At 47.6% G+C, this 25,297-nt stretch overlaps 2 protein-coding genes across 3 annotated transcripts; one reads left to right on the top strand and one right to left on the bottom strand.

The window, feature by feature from the left end:
- Nucleotides 1-2,022: 2,022 nt before the first annotated feature.
- nfatc4 (nuclear factor of activated T cells 4) lies at nucleotides 2,023-15,204 on the top strand. The gene is made up of 13 exons (XM_023832548.2): nucleotides 2,023-3,335; nucleotides 4,377-4,537; nucleotides 6,844-7,353; nucleotides 7,532-7,707; nucleotides 8,839-9,001; nucleotides 10,195-10,295; nucleotides 10,620-10,721; nucleotides 11,579-11,766; nucleotides 11,866-12,006; nucleotides 12,100-12,155; nucleotides 13,209-13,335; nucleotides 13,599-14,345; nucleotides 14,852-15,204. Exons 1-13 carry the CDS (start codon nucleotides 3,176-3,178, stop codon nucleotides 14,917-14,919), a joined length of 2,700 nt encoding a protein of 899 aa, XP_023688316.2. The 5' UTR covers nucleotides 2,023-3,175; the 3' UTR covers nucleotides 14,920-15,204.
- Nucleotides 15,205-17,020: 1,816 nt separating this feature from the next.
- On the bottom strand, nucleotides 17,021-25,067 carry myadmb (myeloid associated differentiation marker b). 2 transcript variants are annotated; one of them, XM_023832630.2, is made up of 4 exons: nucleotides 24,756-25,064; nucleotides 20,116-20,150; nucleotides 19,378-19,560; nucleotides 17,021-19,289 (listed from the first exon to the last, which is right to left on the bottom strand). In XM_023832630.2, exon 4 carries the CDS (start codon nucleotides 19,261-19,263, stop codon nucleotides 18,379-18,381), a length of 885 nt encoding a protein of 294 aa, XP_023688398.1. In that variant the 5' UTR covers nucleotides 19,264-19,289; nucleotides 19,378-19,560; nucleotides 20,116-20,150; nucleotides 24,756-25,064; the 3' UTR covers nucleotides 17,021-18,378. The 2 variants fall into 2 exon arrangements, with proteins under 2 accessions (XP_023688398.1, XP_072567229.1); XM_072711128.1 differs by having other exon boundaries at nucleotides 17,021-19,560; nucleotides 24,756-25,067.
- Nucleotides 25,068-25,297: the final 230 nt, after the last annotated feature.

The following is a 25,297-nucleotide window of genomic DNA, read 5'->3' as shown; positions in this document are numbered from 1 at the left end:
TACTAATACGGTGTTTGACCCCCTTTCGCCTTCAGAACTGCCTTAATTCTACGTGGCATTGATTCAACAAGGTGCTGAAAGCATTCTTTAGAAATGTTGGCCCATATTGATAGGATAGCATCTTGCAGTTGATGGAGATTTGTGGGATGCAAATCCAGGGCACGAAGCTCCCGTTCCACCACATCCCAAAGATGCTCTATTGGGTTGAGATCTGGTGACTGTGGGGGCCATTTTAGTACAGTGAACTCATTGTCATGTTCAAGAAACCAATTTGAAATGATTCGAGCTTTGTGACATGGTGCATTATCCTGCTGGAAGTAGCCATCAGAGGATGGATACATGGTGGTCATAAAGGGATGGACATGGTCAGAAACAATGCTCAGGTAGGCCATGGATTTTAAACGATGCCCAATTGGCACTAAGGGGCCTAAAGTGTGCCAAGAAAACATCCCCCACACCATTACACCACCACCAGCAGCCTGCACAGTGGTAACAAGGCATGATGGATCCATGTTCTCATTCTGTTTACGCCAAATTCTGACTCTACCATTTGAATGTCTCAACAGAAATCGAGACTCATCAGACCAGGCAACATTTTTACAATCTTCAACTGTCCAATTTTGGTGAGCTCGTGCAAATTGTAGCCTCTTTTTCCTATTTGTAGTGGAGATGAGTGGTACCCGGTGGGATCTTCTGCTGTTGTAGCCCATCCGCCTCAAGGTTGTGCGTGTTGTGGCTTCACAAATGCTTTGCTGCATACCTTGGTTGTAACGAGTGGTTATTTCAGTCAAAGTTGCCCTTCTGTCAGCTTGAATCAGTCGGCCCATTCTCCTCTGACCTCTAGCATCAACAAGGCATTTTCGCCCACAGGACTGCCGCATACTGGATGTTTTTCCCTTTGCACACCATTCTTTGTAAACCCTAGAAATGGTTGTGCGTGAAAATCCCAGTAACTGAGCAGATTGTGAAATACTCAGACCGGCCCGTCTGGCACCAACAACCATGCCACACTAAAAATTGCTTAAATCACCTTTCTTTCCCATTCTGACATTCAGTTTGGAGTTCAGGAGATTGTCTTGACCAGGACCACACCCCTAAATGCATTGAAGCAACTGCCATGTGATTGGTTGATTAGATAATTGCATTAATGAGAAATTGAACAGGTGTTCCTTTATTTTCTATAAACATAGTGACGATATTTACAGAGCTGGGAAATATCCTGAGGCCCCTCTGCTATGTTACTATAACAACTCTCACGGTTCTGACATTTACATGTTTAGATAATTAGCCATGTGGAAGGGACGGTTTAACACTTTACCATTACGATGCCCTGAGCAGTCTTCTGGGTCTTCAGTACAATAATCATTCAATCACAATATTTTACAGTAATAATTTTGTGGCAGTTGTGAATACTGTGTATACTGGTAATTATGTCTCAGTTTTACGACGACCCATTGCATTGTGGAAAGAAAGTGTTTTCCTCAACCATGTGGACCCACTTTGAGGAAGGTCCATTGTTAATTTTGTATGTTTCTAATTAAACTCAGTGGTGTCACAGACTGTAGCACTTGGATCTCACCAGAAAGATATCACCTCTGACCTCTGTGGAGAGTGTGTGGCAGCCAGACCTCAAGTCCACTCAAACGTACCCACCTCTCCTACAGACAGCACTGTGGTGAGCATTCTAGTGCAAGCCGGCACGAGGGCATGTAAGGGACAGGACTGGGTGCAGGAGTGAGACAGAGGATGGAGTCTGAGAGGCTGACTGAGAGGCTGACTGAGTGCGAAAGTAGGAGTGGGTAAGCAAAGAGCGGGACGGAGCCGGGGGCTTGTATTTATCAGCATTTTTGTCTATGGTCTTGGGCACAGTGTAGTCTTAAGTCTATACCAGATAATAAGAACCAGATATTTTCAGGAGCAATGATGGAGGGCAGGGAGGAAGGGGGAGGAAGGAGGTGGTGGGGGGGTGTACAGGGGGGCGGGATCTCGCGGAAAGAACAGAAGGGCAGTAAAACTACCTCAGAGTCCACAGGAAGCAGACAGCGTCATGTCTGGGGGGCAGCTGCAAATTCGCTGCAGTGGAGGTCTTTTGGAACAGAAGCAACACTGACACCGAATAACAGAGTTAACGAACTGATTTAGGGTTGCACATGAGGGAAAAGATCCTTAGTAAGGGTATCGGTAGGTGGGATTTAGTACTAACCAGGGGAGAAAGCCATCTTGCTTTAAGAGATATTAGTGAAAGTACTTCGCTGGCATGTCGTTTTGCAATAAATCATGAATAAGCGTTCGTGCTGAGAATTTTAACGGCGATTATTTTGTTCGTGGTGTTTTGGTGCAAGAAGTTATTGTCTTCTGAGATTAAAAAAGCAAAATAGAAGGTACACAATGTTAGGCAAAAGTAGTTAGAGCGTTTTAAAATACCGTTAAGAAAGACAGAGAGCTTTTTCACTGGCCAATCAGGAGTCGGGAAGCGCAAACGGCTCGTGGGAAGGGGGACTGGGGATCTCTGCCGCGTGAGTGACAGCCACGCCGCCCTGTCATGGAAGAGTAACTGTTTGGGAAAACCCGCCCAAAGGCAATTAAGGGCAAAAGACGAAACAAATTTAGGAAAACTTTTTTTTTCCAACAAGGAAAAAAGAGGGATGGACAGAGGTGGGGATAGGGGAGTTTTAGAAATCATAGAAAGCTGAATTGTGACGCTCCGATCCGATGTTAGACAACACACTTTTACGCTTTGAATTTGCCAAATTACTAACTTGGGAAAATTTATTACGGATGATTTTTTTTAATCTAATGGGATCTGTTTCTTCTCTCTTATCCACGACCTGCATCTAAAGTATCGGTGTCACTGGTCAACAGACAGACAAGTAAGGCATAGTAATTTAGGAAAAAGTTACGTAAAGTTTCTTGTTGCGTGCGTTGGGTATAAGCCTCTGCATGCCTTCCAAAGGATATGCGCAAATTTGGCATGGATTAAGGAAGGCATTTCGGCATCCAGAATTATTGGACTTTATTATTAGATATCCGTAGGCAATCTGGAGCAAAGTGGTCTAAGGGAGGAGTTGGAGATCGCGCAACAGCAGTGGAAGAAGTTGGAGTTAGAGCTGTCTGCGAGTCCGAGTGCTCCTCTCCATCATTTTCGCTTCCCGGATCTTCTCCGGTTCTCTTTGGGATGGGGGCCGCGCCGGGCTGGGAGGAGGGGGAATTCGAGTTCAAGTTGGTGTTTGAGGAAGACCCGATGCCCCAGGCACGGGGAGAGTCTGAGCACCGATCCGCAGACAGAGAACACTGCCCCGGAGAGAGGACAGACCTGGAACCGACCAACACAGCCGGTCAGTACATTCCATGAGAGTCTTACTTGTGCCTGTTTTATTTTGCGCAAGTGAAGCCCGAGCGTATTTGCAGCGGTCTGCTTCTGCGTGACGTGCCGCTGCTGCGTGCGGTGTTTGTCTTTGCGGCGGATGTTGTGTCCCCCAGCGCTGCGTGCCGCGCGCGGGGATGTGTGGCGCATATGCGCGCGGCGTGGCGCGCTCCCTGCAGTCCGTCTCGTGCGTTCCGGGGATCGCCTCGCGGACCTCAATGTGTTTTTAATCAGCTGTGCGTGTGAGTGCAGCTAACAGCTGCCATCTGGACTGAACTTCCAGCACTGTTTACTGAACACACACATACACACCTACCTCCTCCCCCCTCCCTTTACTTTTCCTTGCCATGTTTCTCTCTTTTAATCTGCCGGTCGCCGCTTTAAATCACAGCTGTCTTCACCACTGTTACACATGTCGCTGTAAACTGTCCTTTGCATTCTGGTAATACTTAACAAAAGAAAAATAACTTTTCAATAGGGGGGGGGGCTCACTTTAAAAGCTGTATTCCAGTTACCCAGCCTGTAATATTTCAGCAGTATCATAACCAAAACTTCACCTTTATTGTCTTCTAGGATCAAGCCTAGCATCTTGCTCTATACCTGGTCCTCCTTCCTGTCCATCCCAGCCTTGATTACCGCCTTGGCTCAGCCGTTTAATACCCTTTACACATCTCAGGCTTATGCTAGCTGAGTTTGAGGCAGGGAGGTCTGGAGGTTGTGCTTCATCGATGCTCTATGTCTCATTAATAATGGCATTTGGGGCCTGTTCCTGCTGTTCATGGTTAAACTGGTGCAAGCCGTCATCCAACACCCTTCACCCAGCTTCGGGACAGAAGCCCTTTTATGGACTTTGCCTTTAGCCCTGGGGTCCTTTAATGTCAGGATGTCCCCCCCCCCCCCCCCCCCCTCAGCTTATAGCAGTGACATCATTAGTACAACGCTGTTAACTTGACGGTCACACGACTTTTTTGCTTTTTTGACTCATTGTGTTTCCGCTTCATCTTCACCGAAGATGCCTGCCTTGCTGCCGCTAACACTGGACAGCCAATCAACATCCCTGCCATTCAGCTGCCTTCCAATCAAAGAGCAGGGATGCACTCCCCACCCCCCAGAAGGGCACTGATGCAGGAGTACAGTGGGACCTATGAAAGCCTACCAGCCCGCTCCATACAAGTAAGAATCCACTAGGGGGCAGTGTGCATGTGTATCTGTTTCCACTTGGTCTTATTTTTTATGGCTCTGCTATCATTCAATTATGGAAAAATATGCAACAACAACAATAATCAAAAAGAAATAAAGGAATTACAGACAAGCAGAGCTAATTTCATTTTTATTTATAGTTTTGTTTTGTGTCGTTGTGAAATCCTGTGATTCTTATTACCAGCTGGCTCTTTTGCTCCAGTTAACAAGCAGCCGGACTGTAAATTTAAAATAAGTGCAGCATTTCGTTTGGTAATGCCAGTGCTCCGCGAAACAATGTTTTCGTCCTGTTTTCAAAAGGTGATGACAGTTGCCACCACTGTATTAAAAAGTGTTGTGAACTTAACAGCGTTTTGGTGAAGCTTCACAAACGTCTCCGGCCGAAAAGAGTACTGCGCGGGGGGGGCGATCTGGTCAGTGAAACTCTGACCTTTAACCTTTGAGGCCGGCTTGCTACCGCAGCACGTCTCACCTTATCTCCCTTGCTGTGTCTCCTTTTGTTTGCTTGCAAACACTGAGCCTCGGCCCCATGTGCAAGACGGATTGTCTCTGAGTGCTGTATGCGGTCTTCCCCCGGCCCAGTGACTGTGTAAACAGAGTCCTTTCAGGCTGCCGCAGCCATAAGTTAGCCATGGGAATCTGGCAGCCCGTTTTCGGTCAGGGGTAGCGGGTCCCCGGGCATCGCCTTGTCATCCTGCGGACTGTCAGGCTTCCAGGAAGCTGCAGGGCCCCTGGCAGGGAATGCGGGAGCCAGTGCGTTCGCTCGCTCCTCTCGCTCCTCTCTCTCTCTCTCTCTCTCTCTCTCTCTCTCTCTCTCTGTCACTTGATTTGGACGAGTTTCTCGCCTCTGTAGGTACTTATTGCTCTTTTTAAGCGTATATGAATTTGCCGTTCCAGCTGTCACCCCTGTTTTAATGCACTGTTTCGGTTTATTGGGGGGAAAAAAGGTCAGATGCTCCCTTGTTTGTTTACCGGGGGGGGGGGGGGGGGGGGGAGGATTTATGTCTAATTTAATGTGAGTAGCTACAGATCTGCGGCCTTTTCAAACGGGACGGGCCTTAGCGACCCTGCCAGGGAGACTGGTGCTGCTCTGCATAGCGATTCGCTTGGAATACGGTTAACAAGAATCCCGCTTTTTATTATTTTTAAGTTACGTCAAGCCTGTAATTATTCTTTTTGCCAGTGCTATCCGGTGAGTTTTCCTTCAGATTTATATTGGCATTTACCGCACTCTTTAAACGCGTGTGTATTTAGTTTTATTCACATCGATGGCGATTAGCTTATTCTCCGTGGCTTCAGCACGTCTCGAACCTTGTCACACTTAGTCACACGAGGCCTCAAAAAATCTGTAACTGCAGCTGCGTTCTTGAAGTCGCAGACTTTAGTTCCCCACTTATTAAAAGCTGACTGTTTCTGCATCAGCCCCTAGGTGTCACTGCCGTCACTGGCTTCTGTAGTCATGCGTATAAATTTGCCAAATCTGTGCAAAGCTGGAAAAAATGTTTGGGGTGAGGAAAGATAATTAGGCTGAAATGGTCAAATGCCATTCAGATTAATCTGATTAATTTACACTCTGATTATTCCCAATCTGTTAGCACCGTTTTAAATTCCAGCAGTAAAACAGTGATTTAAATACAGGCAGTTCAGTGCCTTTTGCAGACACTTATAGCAATAAATCTCTCCTCCTTTCTCTCTTATCTGCAAATTTTCTGTCTGAAATGTCTTTTCACGTCTCTCATGGCAGAGAGAACTAATCAGCATGTCAACTGGCAGCTGTGAACGGATCCTTTCTGATAATTACATTCGTCTGTCTGTCACTGAATCTTTTTTTAGTGTTTCGGGAGAAACAAAATATAAAATAGAAAAAAAAACAGCTGAAACAGTTTAGTCTTTGCCTTTTTTTTCCCGTTGAAATTGCATTTACATTTGCACTCCCGGTGAACGACTGCCAAAGAAAATGCACACAGAATTGTGTCTATAATTTTTAAAACAGGTTTCGGAATTGCCAGGAACATAATTAAGGTACTTTCTACATTATCAGTTGAAGGATAATTAGCTTATTATTATAATTAGCCAATTTAGCTAATTAGAAGTACCTTGATGCAATGTGCTTTTATTGATAACTGACTAAAATCTGTCCTGTTAGTGGTTTTAGCTCCTTTTTCATGTGGAACATTGAAGGGGACTAAAAACAACAGATGGGGGGGGGGGGGGGGGTTGCTGGGGTTATAATTATAATGGGGTTGTAATTGTTTTTTCATTCTCGCCGCTTCTGAAAGGTTTCTGGATCCAGGGTACTTGAATGCCCCAGCATCCAGATCACCACCATCTCCCCAGAGGAGGATTCTACCCCAGCTGGGGGCAATTACTGGGACAGTGGGGTTGGCTGGGACCGGGAGCGCCTATACCTGCCGTTGCTGGACCCCTTTTGTTACCGGGATGGTGTCTCCGGGGCAGGGTCCCTCAGCCCCAGCCCCGCCTCTAGCCCCTCCTCCCGGGGCTGGCTCAGTCCCGCCTCCAGCTGCGACTCCCTCCTGGGGGAGGAGGATGAACTGGCTGAGGCCGCCACCCACTTCTGCCTGTCCCCGTCGTCCCGCCCGACGTCCCCCGGCGGCAAGAGGCGCTGGAACTCCCCGCTGCCGTCGCCCAGCACTTCCCGTAGGAGCAGCTACTCCGAGGAATACGCCTGTCCCCCGGAGAGTGTTGACCCCGCCCCCCAGAGCCAGGCCCCGCCCAGCAGCTTGGAAATTAGCATTCCGCAGAAGACCAGAAAGACCTCGCTGGAGCAGGCTAGTGGCCCCGTGGCTTCTCACGGCACAAAATTGATAATGAGTTTAAAAAATAGGGGAGTCGGATTAACTTTTTGATGTAACGCATGTGTGCTTTGGGTATGTGGATCAGTGCGTGTGGATGCCTTCATGGTGACCGTGGGGGGCCCTGTGCTCTCTGCTGGCTGTGACCCTTTAGGTCTCGTCTCGGGATGCGGATCCGGAGCAGGCCCTGCCCACAGGCTCCCCTTGCCCAGTCCTGGAGCCGCCACAACCCAGGAGGGACGCGTCCTCGCTGGGCATGGACTACCTGTCAGTACCCCCTGCCCTGGGCTGGGGCAGGACCAGAGCCAGTGCGCATAGCCCCCTGTTCAGGTAGGCGAAGGAGGGAAGGGACTGACGGAGGAGAGAGTGGAGGTGGGGGAGGAGGTCCAGAGAATCGGGACAGGGTGGGGTATGCATCAAAGATGGACGACCAGCGTGCTTGGCCTGGATGAAAAGGCAGAATGTCGATTTCAAACCCGCAGGCTGGAATCGTCGGACCTCATGCTCCACATGGTACAGTGTCTATAGCCAGTCATGCGTGTGACAGCAACAGCCTCCTGGAGATGGAACCCCTTAACATCTGCGTAAGATAGGAATCAGTGGAGGCCTGCAGGCAGGGAAATGCTCACGGCTGAGTATGAGTGTGACTTGTGAGCCAGGCTGCACCTCCAGAACTCAGTGCAGACCTCCAGAACCCAGTGCAGACCTCCAGACCTCAGTGCAGACCTCCAGAACCCAGTGCAGACCTCCAGAACCCAGTGCAGACCTCCAGAACTCAGTGCAGACCTCCAGAACTCAGTGCAGACCTCCAGAACACAGTGCAGACCTCCAGAACCCAGTCCAGACCTCCAGACCTCAGTGCAGACCTCCAGAACCCAGTGCAGACCTCCAGACCTCAGTGCAGACCTCCAGACCTCAGTGCAGACCTCCAGAACCCAGTGCAGACCTCCAGAACCCAGTGCAGACCTCCAGAACTCAGTGCAGACCTCCAGAACACAGTGCAGACCTCCAGAACCCAGTCCAGACCTCCAGACCTCAGTGCAGACCTCCAGAACTCAGTGCAGACCTCCAGAACCCAGTCCAGACCTCCAGACCTCAGTGCAGACCTCCAGAACCCAGTCCAGACCTCCAGACCTCAGTGCAGACCTCCAGAACTCAGTGCAGACCTCCAGAACCCAGTCCAGACCTCCAGAACCCAGTCCAGACTCCCCACTCCCTGTTACCTTTATATGCAATATTGCTCCCATGGTATAATTCTCCTGTATAACTTTTTTGTCAACAAATTTGCTTTTTAATTTCCCCCACCTACAATTGTCTTCGGTTTTTAATAGTATTGTTTCCTAGATCTATTCGTTCATGGGTCATTTAGCAGTAAATAACTATTAAACTTTTAAATGGATTGTATAACCTTTGAAGATTTTTTTGCATCGTTTCCCATTTTTCCCATGATTTCCTTTACAGGTCAACTGCTCTTCCACCTCTTGATTGGCCACTGCCATCCCAGTTCGACCAATACGAGTTGCGCATCGAAGTACAGCCCCGCCCACATCACCGGGCCCATTACGAGACCGAGGGAAGTCGGGGGGCAGTGAAGGCAGTGCCTGCTGGGCACCCAGTCATCAAGGTGGCGAAAGGGTCCTCACATCCTCTGCACCTCCGCATATGCCTCTGTCTGAGCTAATACAGTCACAATGCTACATTTAATGGTGTGATTACAGTCACAATGCTACATTTAAAGGTGTGATTACAGTCACAATGCTACATTTAAAGGTGTGATTACAGTCACAATGCTACATTTAAAGGTGTGATTACAGTCACAATGCTACATTTAATGGTGTGATTACAGTCACAATGCTACATTTAAAGGTGTGATTACAGTCACAATGCTACATTTAATGGTGTGATTACAGTCACAATGCTACATTTAATGGTGTGATTACAGTCACAATGCTACATTTAATGGTGTGATTACAGGCACAATGCTACATTTAAAGGTGTGATTACAGTCACAATGCTACATTTAAAGGTGTGATTACAGTCACAATGCTACATTTAATGGTGTGATTACAGTCACAATGCTACATTTAAAGGTGTGATTACAGTCACAATGCTACATTTAATGGTGTGATTACAGTCACAATGCTACATTTAATGGTGTGATTACAGTCACAATGCTACATTTAATGGTGTGATTACAGGCACAATGCTACATTTAATGGTGTGATTACAGGCATAATGCTACATTTAATGGTGTGATTACAGTCACAATGCTACATTTAATGGTGTGATTACAGTCACAATGCTACATTTAATGGTGTGATTACAGGCACAATGCTACATTTAATGGTGTGATTACAGGCACAATGCTACATTTAATGGTGTGATTACAGGCATAATGCTACATTTAATGGTGTGATTACAGTCACAATGCTACATTTAATGGTGTGATTACAGTCACAATGCTACATTTAATGGTGTGATTACAGTCACAATGCTACATTTAATGGTGTGATTACAGTCACAATGCTACATTTAATGGTGTGATTACAGGCACAATGCTACATTTAATGGTGTGATTACAGTCACAATGCTACATTTAATGGTGTGATTACAGGCACAATGCTACATTTAATGGTGTGATTACAGTCACAATGCTACATTTAATGGTGTGATTACAGGCACAATGCTACATTTAATGGTGTGATTACAGGCACAATGCTACATTTAATGGTGTGATTACAGGCACAATGCTACATTTAATGGTGTGATTACAGTCACAATGCTACATTTAATGGTGTGTATGTCTTCCTTTCTCAGCTGTTAGGGTATTCGGAGAGACAGCCCCTCTCGCTACAGGTGTTTGTTGGCACGGCAGATGACCGGTCCATCCGTCCACATCCGTTTTACCAAATACACAGGTACTTTCATGTACTTCAGTTCACAGGTAGTATACCAGGCTGCCCCCTGCTGGAGGGGTAAGTGCAGGAATCGCTGGGCTTACTCTAGCTCAGGGTAGCTTGCGTTAGCTTGCATTAGCTGATGTTTGCTAACTCGCACCAGAACCTAAATTATAATGTTCGCTGATTAGTTTCCAGAAGATAGCTATAAAACCTGGATCAAAGCTGATCTTCGGGATGGTCCTTACTTAGGAGCGTCTCGTTCGGGTAGGCGTATCAGCGTGTGTGTGCCTGTGCATCTTCGGCGGCACGCGCGGCTGACCAGTGGCGGGCATGTGCTCACAGGGTGACGGGGAAGATGGTGGGCACCGCCAGCCAGGAGAGCATCCAGGCAGGGACCAAGCTGCTGGACATTCCGCTCGGCCCTGAGAACAACATGACCGCCCTGTGAGAGCAGTAAAGATGCAGGCCGGCAGACGGACGCTTCACCTTGTTCCGCTGCTGCCCCTGGCCTTGCAAGGCCTCTTTACACACTAGATCTCCACTTCATCCCTGTTTTGTTCTCATTTCCTGTGGCAAAAGAAAGCTGGATTTCTGTCGTAGGAAATCTGTGGAGGCCTGATGGGTAGGGAAGTGTGCTTGTGATAGAAAGGCTGCTGGTTTGAATCACCAACCAGCGATGCACCACTGAAGTTCCCTCAGTAAGGTACCGCCCCCAAGCACTGCTCCCTGGGTGCTCAGTAATAGCTGCCCCCTGCCATGTCACTTATGGGTTAAATATAGAGGACGCATTTCGTTGTTGTGCACTGTGGGGTGTCAACGATGACAATTACTTCACTTTCCGAATGCAGCACATGTCGGTTAGGCAATAGACCACCAAGTGAGAAGAGTAATTTATAAATATCCATCAAAACGTCAACAATACAACTAGCAGACACTGTTATCCAGTGTGATGCAGGTATTTGAGAAAGCAGAGTCAGACAGTGCCTGGGGCAGCTGGGGGGGGTTAAGGACCTCGATCAGGGGGAAACGGTGACATCACTCTGCCAACCCCGGGATTCGGACAGGCGACCTTTCCATCACAGGCCCTACACACCTTCCTGTGCTCCTCAGAGTGACTGTAGTGATTTTGTCGTCGTGTTTTCTGTGTCTGTGTGCGCGACTGGGAATATCAGACCGTTTCTCTGTTGTTATGTTTTCTCTGTCTATGTGAGAATGTGGGGACGTCAGACCGTTTTTCTCTGTTGTGTTTCTTGTGTCCTTGTGAGTTTGTGGGGACGTCAGACCGTTTCTCTGTCTGCCAGCATTGACTGCGCGGGGATCCTGAAGCTGAGGAACTCCGACATCGAGCTGCGGAAAGGCGAGACCGACGTCGGCAGGAAGAACACGCGCGTGCGCCTCGTTTTCCGCACGCACATCCCCCTCGCCCCCCCCCTGACCAACCCCAGCCGCATCCTGGCCTTGCAGGCTGCCTCCCTGCCCATCGAGTGCTGTGAGTCAGGAGCCAGTCATACGCTTTCTCTTCTGCCTTTGGCCAGTCACTCGTTTGGCCTTCAGAGCCTTTAACAGAGGCTGCCTCTGCTCCCTCCAGCCCAGCGCTCTGCTCAGGAATTACCGGTGGTGGAGTCCATCAGCCTGTCCTCCTGCTCCGTGGAAGGAGGAGAGGAGCTTCTTTTGGGTGGGGTCAACTTTCTGGCCAGCTCCAGGGTGCTGTTCATGGAGAGAGGGACAGGTAGAGAAGAGCGGTGACCAGTGTTGATGTTTGGTCTCCTGGAAAATGCCTTCCACTCCTCCCCATGATATTTCATTTGTATTTAACGATCAGATGGCAAGCTACAGTGGGAAGAGGAGGCTCAAGCCGACCGGGACAAAAGCAATGAGGTAATTGCTAAAATATACCCTATAAGGACCTCCCAAGGAGAGTATATCAATGTTCACCTCATTAGTTAAGTTCAAATGTAGAAGCTTTAAATCTGTACTTTTACTCCCTCTAGTGGCCATGTTTATTATCTTTCTAGCTATTGTTGATTTTGCCTGTCTAATGAATGTGTGAGTGTGCGTACAGTAGAACCTTGCAACTCGAACGCCTCTTAACTCGACCAACTCGGACGTCGGATGGGTCTGTCGAATCCTTTTCGGCTTGTACCTCGATTGAAATCCTGTTAAAACTTGTATGGTTCGAGACACATTCAACTCCACCGATTCGGACCTCAAACTGGTCGGTCGAGAAAACTGTAACCGCAGCTCGACTGAAAACTCAGAACACGACAAAACAAAACACCTGCTAAAACTTGTATGGATGGAGACGCATCTCTGATTGGCTGACACAAAGGCAGACGGACCTATTGGGATGCTGATGCCTGTGAATCGCTCTCAGAATCGCGGTGCCTCTCGACCGAGCTCAACGTGCGAAAGCTGTGTTCCTGTGTTCGGTGTGATTTTTTTTGTGCTTTATCTACAGTACATTTAGTGATACAGTAATCATGGCCCCTAAGAACGAAACAGGAAAGTAGTCAGAGTAACTGTATTATGGGATTGTCATTTATTTCATGTTTATTGCTTTTGTATGTGTGCTTTTTCATTTGTGTATTAGGTTTATATTGACTATTAAAGGTTTTTATCATTAATTAGGTAGGAGGATAAGTTTAAATAGACACTCATTTGAGGGTCTGGAATGGAATGGAAAATTCATTTACATTATTTCTTATGGGGAATTCGACTTGGACTTCGACCAAATCGCAACTCGACCAGCCTTCTGGGATTAATTGAGTTTGTGTTCCAAGGTGCTGTTGTATGAGTAATGATGGAGACCAAGTCCTTATTTTTGCTGCGTGTATATGTACCTGTGTGTGTGTGTGTGCTGCTCTACAGTCACATATTTATTCTGTATTTGTCTGTGCTGACCAACCTGCCTCTATGCCACGCTGCCCCCAGTGCCTCCTGTGTGTGAGAGTCCCGCCCTATACCAACCCCTCTGTCAGCCATCCAGTGTCCGTCTGTCTCTACGTGTCCAATGGGAAGAGGAAGAGGAGCAGCACACAGTGTTTCAAGTATCTGCCAGGTGACTGTCCCCATCTGCTCTGTCCCCATCTGCTCTGTCCCTACCCACTCTGTCCCCATCTGCTGTGTCCCCATCTGCTGTGTCCCCACCCACTCTGTCCCCATCTGCTCTGTCCCCACCCACTCTGTCCCCATCTGCTCTGTCCCCATCTGCTCTGTCCCCATCTGACTTAATAATATGTTTTAAGGAGTCACAGCTTGGTTTTCCACAAAATAATCACTTGGTCGATTGTCCCCTCGCATCTCTTCCCTCTTTTTGCCCAGTCATGTTTAAAGAAGAGGACTCCTTGCTGACTCAACATTGCAGTACCGTTTTGCCCTTGGTGGGGGCGCCATTACCTGCGGTGGGCAGGGGCAGGGAGGCCGACGGGGACGCCTTGAGACTTAGGGGTGACTCATCGGAGGAGAGGGGGCTGGGGGCAGGGACGCAGCCATTCCCGCTCCCGCCGTACCCCACCGACTACCCTCCTGTGTACTCCCAGCAGGGTTATCAGGAGGAATATTGCCCCAAGACAGAGGTGGTAGAGGAGGTTCTGGGGGGCAGAGGTGGGTTATCAGAGAGGAACCCCAGCTTTGAGACCTTGGAGCTGGGCTTCACAGAGCTGCTTCCCCCACTATACCCCCGAAACACACACCCTCCCTCTCCCTCAGCCTCCCCCTGGCTGGACTCCCCATATCTCTCCTCTTCCCCCTCTCCATCGCATTCCTCCTCCCTCAGCCCCTTCCCCACCAGCAGCCCCCTCTCTACCTCGCCCCTGCCCCCCCTCACACACTCCCCCTACCCCCACTACTCCTACCCCCAAGAGATGTGCCCATCGCCTCCCCCCAATCCCACCCCCTACCAAGAATTTTACCCTCCAGCCTACCCCCAGTTTGAGAGCTGGGAGCCACCGGGCCGGGGCCCCGGGGAAAGGTCGACCCCGCATTCAGGGACTCAGGCTGGGATGAAAATACAGGAAAGTCCCGTGGATTTTGCAGGCCCATCTATACACCCTATTACTCTGGAGGAAGGTACGGCCCTTATGTTGTTTATACAGAGTACTGTGTAAAAGTCTTAGGCAGACAGAGAAAAAGATATTTAAATGATCTTCATGTCAGTGTAAAACTATCTTATTATGCCTGTCAGTTAAGTCTGATATTATGTATATCAGCTTAGCCATTGCATAACCTCTCAGAAAGTCACCCCAGTATTTGCAGCAACTGTGCAATGCTCAGATGCCCCTGAGGAGATGTTTGGGATCTGAAACGATGTTCATCTAGCCATCCAGCAAGATGTCAGTAACTTTTTGGAGATCAGAAGACATTCTTGTTAGTTTTTTATTGTGTTGCTCTTGATTTGCATATGATTTAATGTTAAAGTATGTTTTTTTTCTAAGTACACTTGCTATGCAGATAAATAGCTTTAAACATTTTCTTTGATTGCCTGAGACTTTTGCACAGGGTTCTCAAGTACTGAACCCTACCCAGCACATGTGTTATCTGGACCAAAAGACAGAGTAACGTTTGTCTCTCCGCAGTAAATGAATTCATCGGCGAGGACATCAGCTCCTTCTCTCCTGTGCACATGGACGGCAGACCGGAATGAACACTCCTTTTTTTCCCCATTATTTTTGTCAAGTTTTTATTGAAAACATCAGTACAAATTTCCATATCACAGGCTTTAAAGTATATTGCATACATAAGGCAATATTGTAAAAAATACAGCCGTAAACCCAGCGGGGGATTGAAATTACTCAGTGCTCCTATAGTGTAAACTGACATCCTATTAATGCGGAATCTATTGCAGTGAGCACAACTGTAATTATTTGTATAGATATTCTTTATATATTATACTTAAGTTTTTATCTGTTTTCAAATAAAAGGGTAAAAAAGCATTTGTCTGTCTGTCCATCGTCCATCCATCCTCCATCCATCTTCCACATGATTATTCTGGTCTGGGTCACTGGAAATCGCAGTGTGTGCACTGGTTTGTGTTTATGTGGCCTGCATCACATACTGTAGCAGCTGGCACTTTTATGGTTTCTCTGTAATTAGAAAGCACCCCCCCCCCCCCCCCCCCAGCAAGCCCTCTAAACGGTTTACTGCTTCTGTTGTTGAGATATTCAGCCTAACCTGCTGTGTGTCATCCTGACCTCTCCAGTGACCTGGTCAGAGCCGTAAAGATTCAGTTACTATTGGCGTCTGGTGTTAGTTCAGGCCATTGTTGAGAATGCACCAAAAAAGGGATCCTGCTCTTGATTACAATTGTGTGGCTTTACTTTAAATAGACAGGAAGGGTTTTTCCACTAAGACTTCTGTCCACAGCTGTCTTTGGTTTTAGTCAACACTCAATGTCAGTAACATCTTTCACCGCAAAGCCTGTCACATTTTGTTGATGAGGATTTCCCTTGTATCACCCTCTGCTGCTCTTTTAGGTCAGACTTTATTCTATACCAGTGTTGCCCAGTCCAGTGCTCAGGGACCCACAGACAGTCCATGTTTTTGCTTCCTCCTGACAGTCAGGGAGCTCGGAGGGAGCAAAAATGTGGGCTGTCTGGTAGGGAGCTCGGAGGGAGCAGAACCATGCACTGGCTAAGGTCCAGACTGGGAAACATTTTCACTATTCTTCATTACATTGTTCCCGTCCTCCTGAAGTTATTCAGTCCTATAGATTTCCAATACCATCAATCTCATGATACTCATATCATATGACTCTTTTAAGTGATTGTGATTTTAACAGGAAAGCAAAGCAAAAGTTACCTTTACAAATACCTGCTGACAAAGTCGAGGGTTTCCCAACACTGTGAATGATGAACAAACAAGTAGTCTGAAATATCTAGAAGACTCATAATGACATAATGGTTTGATTCTCGACCTTCTGTACGTGACATCTGTGTGTCTCCATCGATTGTTGCTTAACCATGCTGGCGTCTAGCGTTCAGCTTCTTGCTTCCGAAATGAATGAGTCAGCTTTGGCTGGCAGTCATGTGCTCCTCAGGGCCACGGGGAGGTTGGCTAGCTGTGTGTGGGAATTCTTCCCTCTGTTCACAAATGCCGACATTCCCGCATCCCGCTTCCGCGCACGGAAGCACAAACGCACCACGGCTGCACCTGGACTACAATGATTTCACACTTTTCAGTTGAATAGCAGATAATTTTGCAAATAACAAAAAAAATGTGGGGGTTTTAAAAACATTTATACAACTTGCTTAATTATGTTACAACAAGACCCATCCTTGGGACATGAACTGGCAGCTTAGCCATAAGAGTACTGATTTATCTGCTGATATTTCAATGACAATTATCTGGCATCAATGCAAGGACGCCATACGTTTAACTGAAATACCAAATTTTATCACCCTATTTAGTAACAATATACACATTTTATTGGTGTCTAATTTTTTGAAAATCTGCATTTGTTCATTCTTTTGAGAGGAATGTGCGGCCACTCTGTGGGTAATTGTTTCAGAGTTGCCGAGGTTTAAAAAAGTATTCGGCAACGTATGTCCTGTTTTGCTATATGAACAAACATTTTCTAGAATATTTTCCCCTAAAAATTACACTCTCCACCCTCACTTTCTGTACCGTTACTCATTTTATCCCCGAATTGATTAAGGTCATAAAATACGTTCAAGTTAGGACAATATAACAATGCATTTAACGTAATACATCTAAACATTGAAATGAACACATTGTGAGTCAGGAAATATTTCTCCTGGTGTGGCCTTTATTTAACACTGACTTGCAACACTAACACTGGTGTAAAGTACACAGAATGCTCAGGTTATTGGTACAGCCGTAAACACCGACAGAAGCGAACTGAGGCGACGTTTCTTTGTTTAAATCGCCTTCAAAAAATCATTAGGCACCTTGTTTTGCAACATCGGTACATTTTATAGCACTCTGTCCATGGTTTTCCAATGCCGACAAATCCTTCATTGGGACACGTTTATAAGGGTCCTTGAAATTGATGAAAAGTCATTTGCGCTGGTAGCTGCCACTTATAACCCATTTAAAGAAAAACAAAAATACAATGTCAGCACATTCATCTTAACAGTTAACGGCTGGTACCTTTTTCCTGACGAATAAAAAGCACAGTAAAATCACAAATGGGTATCTTTTTGTTCCTGGGTCACGATACACTTTCCCGATTATATCGGGGAATAAAACCATTTCTCTAAAGTTTTTAACCGCTGAAAAATTAACAAGCTGGTGAGTAACTTCAATGGTGTTCATACTTCTGGGAAAACACACAAACAGTTACAGTAATAAAAATAACACGACAGATCCGCCTCGTTTACCATGCATAGTTAAACCTTGAATGGGAAACGCTAAAGATGACAAGGACCATATCTCATACAAAGGAAGATCCGGCAGTACTGGTGTTAACATATATATTTCACCCCGTATATAACTGTATAATCTAAGGACTCAACAGCACCCCGGGGTACTGGGCTGTGATCTTTGGGTGGCAGTGATCAAGACAAACACACGCATCAAGATGGACAGGTGTTCAAGAACGTGATTTAAATTCATAACTTCACTCTCATACGCTTAAAAACGGGTTATGTAAGAAATACTAAGAATTAGCGATCGCACCTCATAAATGCATTATTCAAGTTCATGTGAATACATGTATTTACTGTAAACTTGAACACTTTAAAACTATCACAGAAGTCTACGGCCTTTTCTGAGTGATTTTCTTTATATAAAATGTATCACAACTCTTAAGAACTCAGGATTTAACATATTATGGGCCACGGTTGTTAAAAAAAACAATATAAAAAAAGTTCTGTGATAAAACAGCAATAACAACAACGTCATACTGGTCATGGATTTCTCCCAGGGACACAGTGACATTTTGCTAACAGTAACAACAAATAACCAAAGTATAATCAATTAAAAAATGCTTAAATATCTAAGGTGATGTATACAGTATGCTGCGATGTCGTAAGGCAAAAGGCAAATATTTTGCGGAACCTGGGAAGTTTAAAGCTAAAGCCAGCATATTAAAACAGCTTATACTCTTCTTCGCACAACTCTGCACATCCCCCCCCGCCTGCGCCTACACGGTGACAAAGACCAGGCGGGCGGAGTAGATCAGGTCGGCCAGGTAGAGGATGAAGTTGAGGGCGGTGAGCACAGCCACGGCCACCAGCTTGTCGAAGGCACAGAACCCTGGCTGGGAGCCGCACTGGGCCGGGCGGTACGTGGTGCCCCCGTGGTTCTTGTCGAACTTGAAGATGGGCCAGATGATGGTGGCGGACAGGTACATGAGCACGGCGAGCAGGGCGTAGGCAGACAGGAAGCGGGCGAAGGGGAACGGCAGGCAGCCGGTGCACTCGCCCACGCACAGCACGATGATGGCGGCCGACAGGATGAAGCAGATGCAGTAGACGGCCAGGCACCACTGCAGGGCCGGGTGCTGATCGTAGGAGATCGGCTCGCTGATGAAGACGAAGATGATGCAGGCCACAAAGGTCTCGCACACCTTGAGCAGCCCGGGAGCGGTGGCCATGTAGCCGGACACCTCGCCGGGCCGCGCCTTGCTGATGCTGACCTCGCTCACGTAGGCCACGGTGGCCAGGCAGGAGAAGACGGTGGAGACCACGCGGAAGTCGTACTCCCTCCGGCCCCGGGGGTAGCCCTTCAGGAAGTACAGGGGGAAGATGACGGAGGCGGAGAGGCACAGCAGCGAGGCGTAGCACGCGAACGTGATGGGGAAGTTCTTCCAGGAGACGGGCGCGCGGGTCTGCAGGCCGAACAGCTCCACCAGCAGCACCAGCAGCGTGCCGGCGAAGCTGAAGCTCCAGCAGAAGATGCACCAGTCGGCCGTCCTGGAGTGCAGCCCCGCCCCGTGAACGGCCACGCTGAAGGCCACGCAGGAGAAGATCAGGGCGGCCAGGCGCACCCACAGCAGCGGGGACGAGCGGACCACGACCAGCGGCATGTTGCGAGGGAGTCTAAGGCTGCAGGCTACGGTAAAAACAACAGGTAACTATAGGCAACAGGGTCTCTAGGATACGGCGGGACTGAAGAAACAAGCCAGACTTCGATGACTGACCGGGGTACAGAGGAGATACAGGCGACGGCCACAGAGGGTTAGATCTGCTGTTCAGGAGGATCCAGACTTTGCTGACGTTCTTGAGGAGTTTCCAGAGGCACCGGTTCAGTATTTCTGCTCCAGCGCTGGCTTGCAGTATCGGTTCGCCGAATGTCACGTGAGGATTCTTTACCCAGTGAAGCGCTAGAATGAGGTGGATTCAGTCTTGAAAAAGCTCACAGTTACAGATTAACAGAGGAAATACAACTAGTGTTCAAAAATTCATAGCGCAAATTATAATTATTAGAGTATTAATACCACCATCCATTTTTAAATGGTTTGTTCTTGTCAGGGCACAAGGCTGGGATTGCAGGGTACACACACACACACACACACACACACACACACATACACATACAACTCCCAACCCAGGAAGTGTGGCAGAATAGCAGTACACACTGTGCCACCACTGCACCCATCAACATCCCACTGTGAGAACTGCGGCCCGATAGACAGGCAATAATTTCATGTCAGTTCTGCTGTCGTGCCACTTGGGGGCAGCAGTGAGGAAACCACGTAAAATAAGTGCCAAGATAAAGGCATTTCCAGCTACGCAAAACCCCCCAAGCCGCAAGCAGGAAATCAGGCCTCAGATACAGGTTTCACAATTAGAAGTGTGATATAACAAGACTATAAGAATGTAAAAATAGCACGAATGAAAATTCACGCCAGCATAGATTGCTACAACATCTGCTTTACCTTTAAGTCTTCAGCGAATCTGAACTCAACACGAGCTGAAAGAAAGACAAAACAATGCAGCAATTATTATTCATATATTCAGCATCATTTAATCCTGCCTGGTTTAATGCTAATCAACATAACATATTATCTTAAAAGCTTAAAGCATAATGTATGAGAATGAAACTGGGCACAGGAAACTGGGCAAAGGGGGAGTCAGTAATGGCGTATTCTTTATTTAATCAGGTTCTAGCTATACGGCCACTTCACTTATCACTAATCGAGTTACAATGGAGTTTTCCTTCTGATTTATCCCCCCGATTGGGAAATGGTACTACCTCTACTCCAGTCCCCTACCATGCTGGAAGGCTGTACCACCCTATAACGGGGGGGGGGGGGGGGGGCTGGGAGCGCCATCTATTCCTCCTTTCCCAGTGTGCGGCCAAACTGCTGGCCCACTGCCCACTGGACCCTTAATGAGGGCTTAACGAATGTTTGTTAAATGGGGCGGCCATCTGGCCACGGGGCACACAGGCGTGGCGGAGCGCGGGGGCTCTGGGGGCTCCGCAGTCAGCGCGCGGTTTCACTCAGAGCATAACTATGTGTGAGTAAAAGGCAGCGGTTGTGACATGATGGGGGGGGAACCATACAAAATAATAGTTCAGTTATGCAATGTAAGGATTTTTTCTTTCCTATCTTTGGAGTTTTGGCACGATGTGCAAAAATCCCGCCCAAATAACTGCTCTGAAATCCGCGCAGAGCCCGACTGAACTGGGGGGAAAAAACATGGAGACGTATCGTAACGGGACTGGGATCACGTGATCTGCACTGGGGGGGGGGGGGGGGCGCGGGGTGTTTCCTGCAGCCCTACCCATACACCCCGGCTCTGCCCTTGCTGGACTTCCTAATGAAAAGCAGACTTCCTGAAGCACACCCCCCCCCACCCGCCGGCCACCCTAATAAATTGGACAGAAGCAGCTGCACCTGCACATCCTTCCAATGAGGAAAAAAAAATCAACCCCCCATTATTTAGTCATTTTCCAAATATGACCAACATGGGAAATTCTCCCGCCGGGGGCCGCCAGCAGGGGGCAGCGTGGCCCTGGTGTCACTGGCGGCTCCTAATCCCATTAGCAGCTTATGGGTTTATTACCAAAAATCTGCACGTACTCATTACCTCAGTATCCCAGTTACCATATTCCACCCTCCTGTTTTCTCTTCATGTAACAAATGTATATGAATTACCAAAATGTGTGTGTGTGTGTGTGTGTGTGTTGGAGGGGGGGTTCCAGGGATGAACTTAAAGAGGAGGGCTGACCTCTCCCATACTCTCGGAGAGACTCGTACTCTAAACAGCAACGGCGAGGAATAGCTGAGGGGTGAGTCATGCCCCCCCCCCCCCCCCACCCCGTGCAGAGACGGGCTTCCCAGCTGACGTGAGTGCGGACACAAGACTCCCCCGATTACACCCACTATCATCAATCACGCATGCGGGGAGGGGGATGGAGCCAGGGCAGCAAGAACCCGTGTCCAGTACTTAGATTTGGAAAAAGAACTAAATGTAACGAGGGGAGTAGTCCAGTGGAGCTGCAGTTTGTGCTTTAACTGGGCCGAAATCCCTCGCAGTCCAGTGGAGCTGCAGTTCGTGCTTTAACTGGGCCGAAATCCCTCGCAGTCCAGTGGAGCTGCAGTTTGTGCTTTAACTGGGCCGAAATCCCTTGCCGCTGCCTCTTACATGCATTTTCCTTTTGCTGGAATCCCAGTCCCTCCACCTCAGACTGTCTACTCCCTCTCCCTCCCTCCCTCTTTCTCTCCCTCCCTCTCACTCTCTCTCTTTTTCCCCTTCCCTCACTGTCCTGTCACATTTTCCCCTGCCGCTGAAGTGTTCCAGATGTGAAATGAAATCCTAGTCAAAGGTGCCAAAGTTCCTCATACGTCCCCCCATCCCTCCCCCACGCCGCCGCCCCACCCCCCCCCCCCCCCGCCCCCCCAAGCCCCCAACATCTTGCGGCCCTTTTTTTTTACAGCCGTCTCATGTCAGGACAGTAGGAATGCCTGATTTGTAGAAAGTCCAAATACAGCAAGACGGCCATAAACGCTGCGCTGTCTCACGTTCGGCCATGAGCTTCATTCAATGGCAGACAGAATCACCTCCAATAATGTGTAGGAAACACGTGTTAATCTGCTATTTTAGCTGTTGGACACGCCCACTTTTCATACATAAATCACCAACAAACATGGCCGGTCGCCAAATGGAATCTTTAGACGACTTCTCCCGCATGCTGAGCTCTGTGCTTTGCTTTTCCTAACACTGCAAAGGAATTCCCTTTCATACAGACTGCTAACCAAGTAAAGACCAGCTCGACGTGTTTTGGCCTGACCAGGTTTGAAATTATTGCTGCGGCGGCCCGTTAGGCACAAGCTGAGCATATCACACCTACGTACCTACGTTACTCAACCGGAAGGAACCGGATTTACATGTAGCAAGTTGTGAGCAAGCCGCTTTGCAGGAAAAAAAGTTAGACTGGAATTTCCTTCTGGAGAGATTTATGGTGGAGGGGGCTGACACAATGCAGGATGTTACAACAGCCCTTAGATGGCACCTTAGGTATGCTGGCCACTCCATCCCAAACAAGAGGGACACAGAGACGTGCCCATTCGCACAGCTAGAGGAGTTCTGGCGCTTTCCGTAGCATCTGGATCAGGCCAGGGCTATTCACTGCCTGTATTTGTGTGTAATGAGATCACATGTTGTACTGTGATACTCAACTTGTAATGAAATTTTAGCGCAAACGAGATTAGGGAAAAGCTATCATTTGTCTAGCTTGGGACCCGGGATGGATCCTGTCAGTCTAAGGATGCATGGCTTAAGAGAGAGAGCTGAATAAGGAAACAGAGAGGGAAAATGAGGATGAGTGGATGAGGACGAGTGAATGAGGAGGAGTGGATGAGGCAGTAAGTGTGTGTGTGGCGAGCAGAGGGTATGAGCACAGAAGGTACTTTACTCCATGACAGTATTTGACAAGTCTTCAGTGAATTAAAAGCTTAATAAAAACAATGATTTGAAAAGTCGGATCAGATTTCTTAAGAGCCTTCTGAGACCTGTCCTATCGTAACAGACAGCACTGTCACATGGTGCTGGAGCTCCGGAAGCCACACCCAGCCGCGGCCACAGCCACGGTGCGCGCGAAGCGACAGTTGGCCGTTCTGTCGCTCAGCGCCGCGCAAACCCACCCTAACCCCCAGAAGACAACCTTGACATTTACAGCGAAGAAATGCAGTCTAATGTGGGGCGTGACCCAACACACAGCCATCCTTCTAGACAGAAGTGGCTAACAAGTGGCTTCACACTAAAACACCTGGAAAGTTCTATAACCCCACTTAGCGAAGACTATCCCAGTCGTCCTAATGTTTCCTTCCCCTAAGCGAAATTTTTCCTCAGTGTAGGGCTTCCTGGATCTAAGAGCACATACTGTCCAGATCGGAACACAGCAGCTAAAAAAACCTTTATACTAAATGGACGGCTATGCACTTTATGTGAACCTTTGCCGGGGACCTCGGAGGGGGGGGCAAAAAAAGCTATTGTGCGCACTGTCATCGCTCCCTGACTCACAGCGCAGAGCCAGTCGTGTCTCTGGTAGCTACAGCAACCAACAACAGGAAGTCAATAAGGCAGTCAAACACCATGCAGCAGTCGGAGGATTCAGCCGTCTGCAGCATCCTGCATCCTACAGCGCGGGTGACTTGCTAGCGGTACAGGATGCAGGATCCCTGACACTTATACAAAAATGTATCCCGCCAATATTACTTTTAACGTTGAGTCATCCTTTAAGCTGACTGCACAGGGGAAAAGAAGAAGTGAGTGCCCAGCGCTGAATTCAAGTTCCACATGCATATTCCAGCTCAATTACTCCGCGCAGAGAGAAAGCAGGTTTTGATAGGAAGGTAACGGTTTGGCTCCGCTGGAAACACGTCCCATACATCCGTATGCGATGTAGATCTGAGACAATGTCATTTAACTTATTTAACACTAAATACTGCAGCAATAATAATAATAATAATAATAATAATAATAATAATAATAATAACCTAAAAAAATGATTTGTATAACTGATAATTTGTAGACTTTACCTTTGTAACTTTCTGTTTTTAGTTGTTTTTGTTTTAGTTTTTATCCCCAGCTCACAGGGGAAAAGGGACAACAGCATTATGGATTATATCACGCGAGCAAGACGGCACCGGTGCGGGCGACAGCGAGCCTCGCCCAGGCGTTTGAGGGCGGCCACAGCCCCCGATCCGCCGCTGGGACGGGGTGTGAAACACGGCATACAGACACAGTACTGAATAGTTATACTGAATAGCTGCGTTAATAAAGATAATTGAAAAAGCATAGGCCTATTCTTTTCAGATGGTACTTATAACTGGAAACTTGTGAGCTTTACTAAATCGCCGACTTGGGCGAGCGAAATCCATAGCACGTTAATGATTTTAAGAGTCCAAGATGTTTGATCTGGCTATTATTATAACAATTAGACAAGAAAGGGCATCACCTCCCGTCCTTGGTGCTTATAATAAAGTACCTAGTGAAGTCTGTAAGCTTATTCAGTTATTCATACCGTTAAAGTTAGGGAAATACAGATCTAACAGGTAACAAAACTCACGTCTCCCAAGATGGCCTTTAAAGTCTTCTCCGGATCCCGGCCGAGGGCTGTGGAGCGATTCGGCGGCTGCCTGCGCTTCTGTCTAGGTTCAGCTTTAAAAAAGGGACGAGAAGGCAAAGTCTCCGCGCACCCCGCCCATGCCAAATTAGGTGCTCAACTCTGTCGGCGATCTTCAGCTTCCACATTCTTCATTCCTCACAATTTCCTCTTCTTACTGCTATGAAATATCAGTCTCAAGGGCACAATGAATTAATTTTGAAATTGATATTTTTTTTCTTTTACTTTCGTATTTTAAACAGACGCTTCCCTTACTGTGCTGTTAAGGTAACCACCAGTGACTGCACTCAGTGTTTTGAGATAACGGTCTTATCTTTCATTAACCAGCAAAATGCCTTTATTAAACATTTATCGAAATTTGTGCAGTTATCCGTAAAATATTTACACTGATAAATTGTAAACCAGCCAATACTAGCCTGGTAAATTCTGCCTTCCAGATTATTTATATGTTTTTAATTCTCAGTTTCTGTTTCACATTGATGCAC

Source organism: Paramormyrops kingsleyae, chromosome 4, assembly GCF_048594095.1.
Source record: "Paramormyrops kingsleyae isolate MSU_618 chromosome 4, PKINGS_0.4, whole genome shotgun sequence".
NCBI lineage: Eukaryota > Metazoa > Chordata > Actinopteri > Osteoglossiformes > Mormyridae > Paramormyrops > Paramormyrops kingsleyae.
The sequence above is the reverse complement of the archived record's forward strand: the minus strand, read 5'-3'. Positions and strand labels throughout refer to the sequence as shown.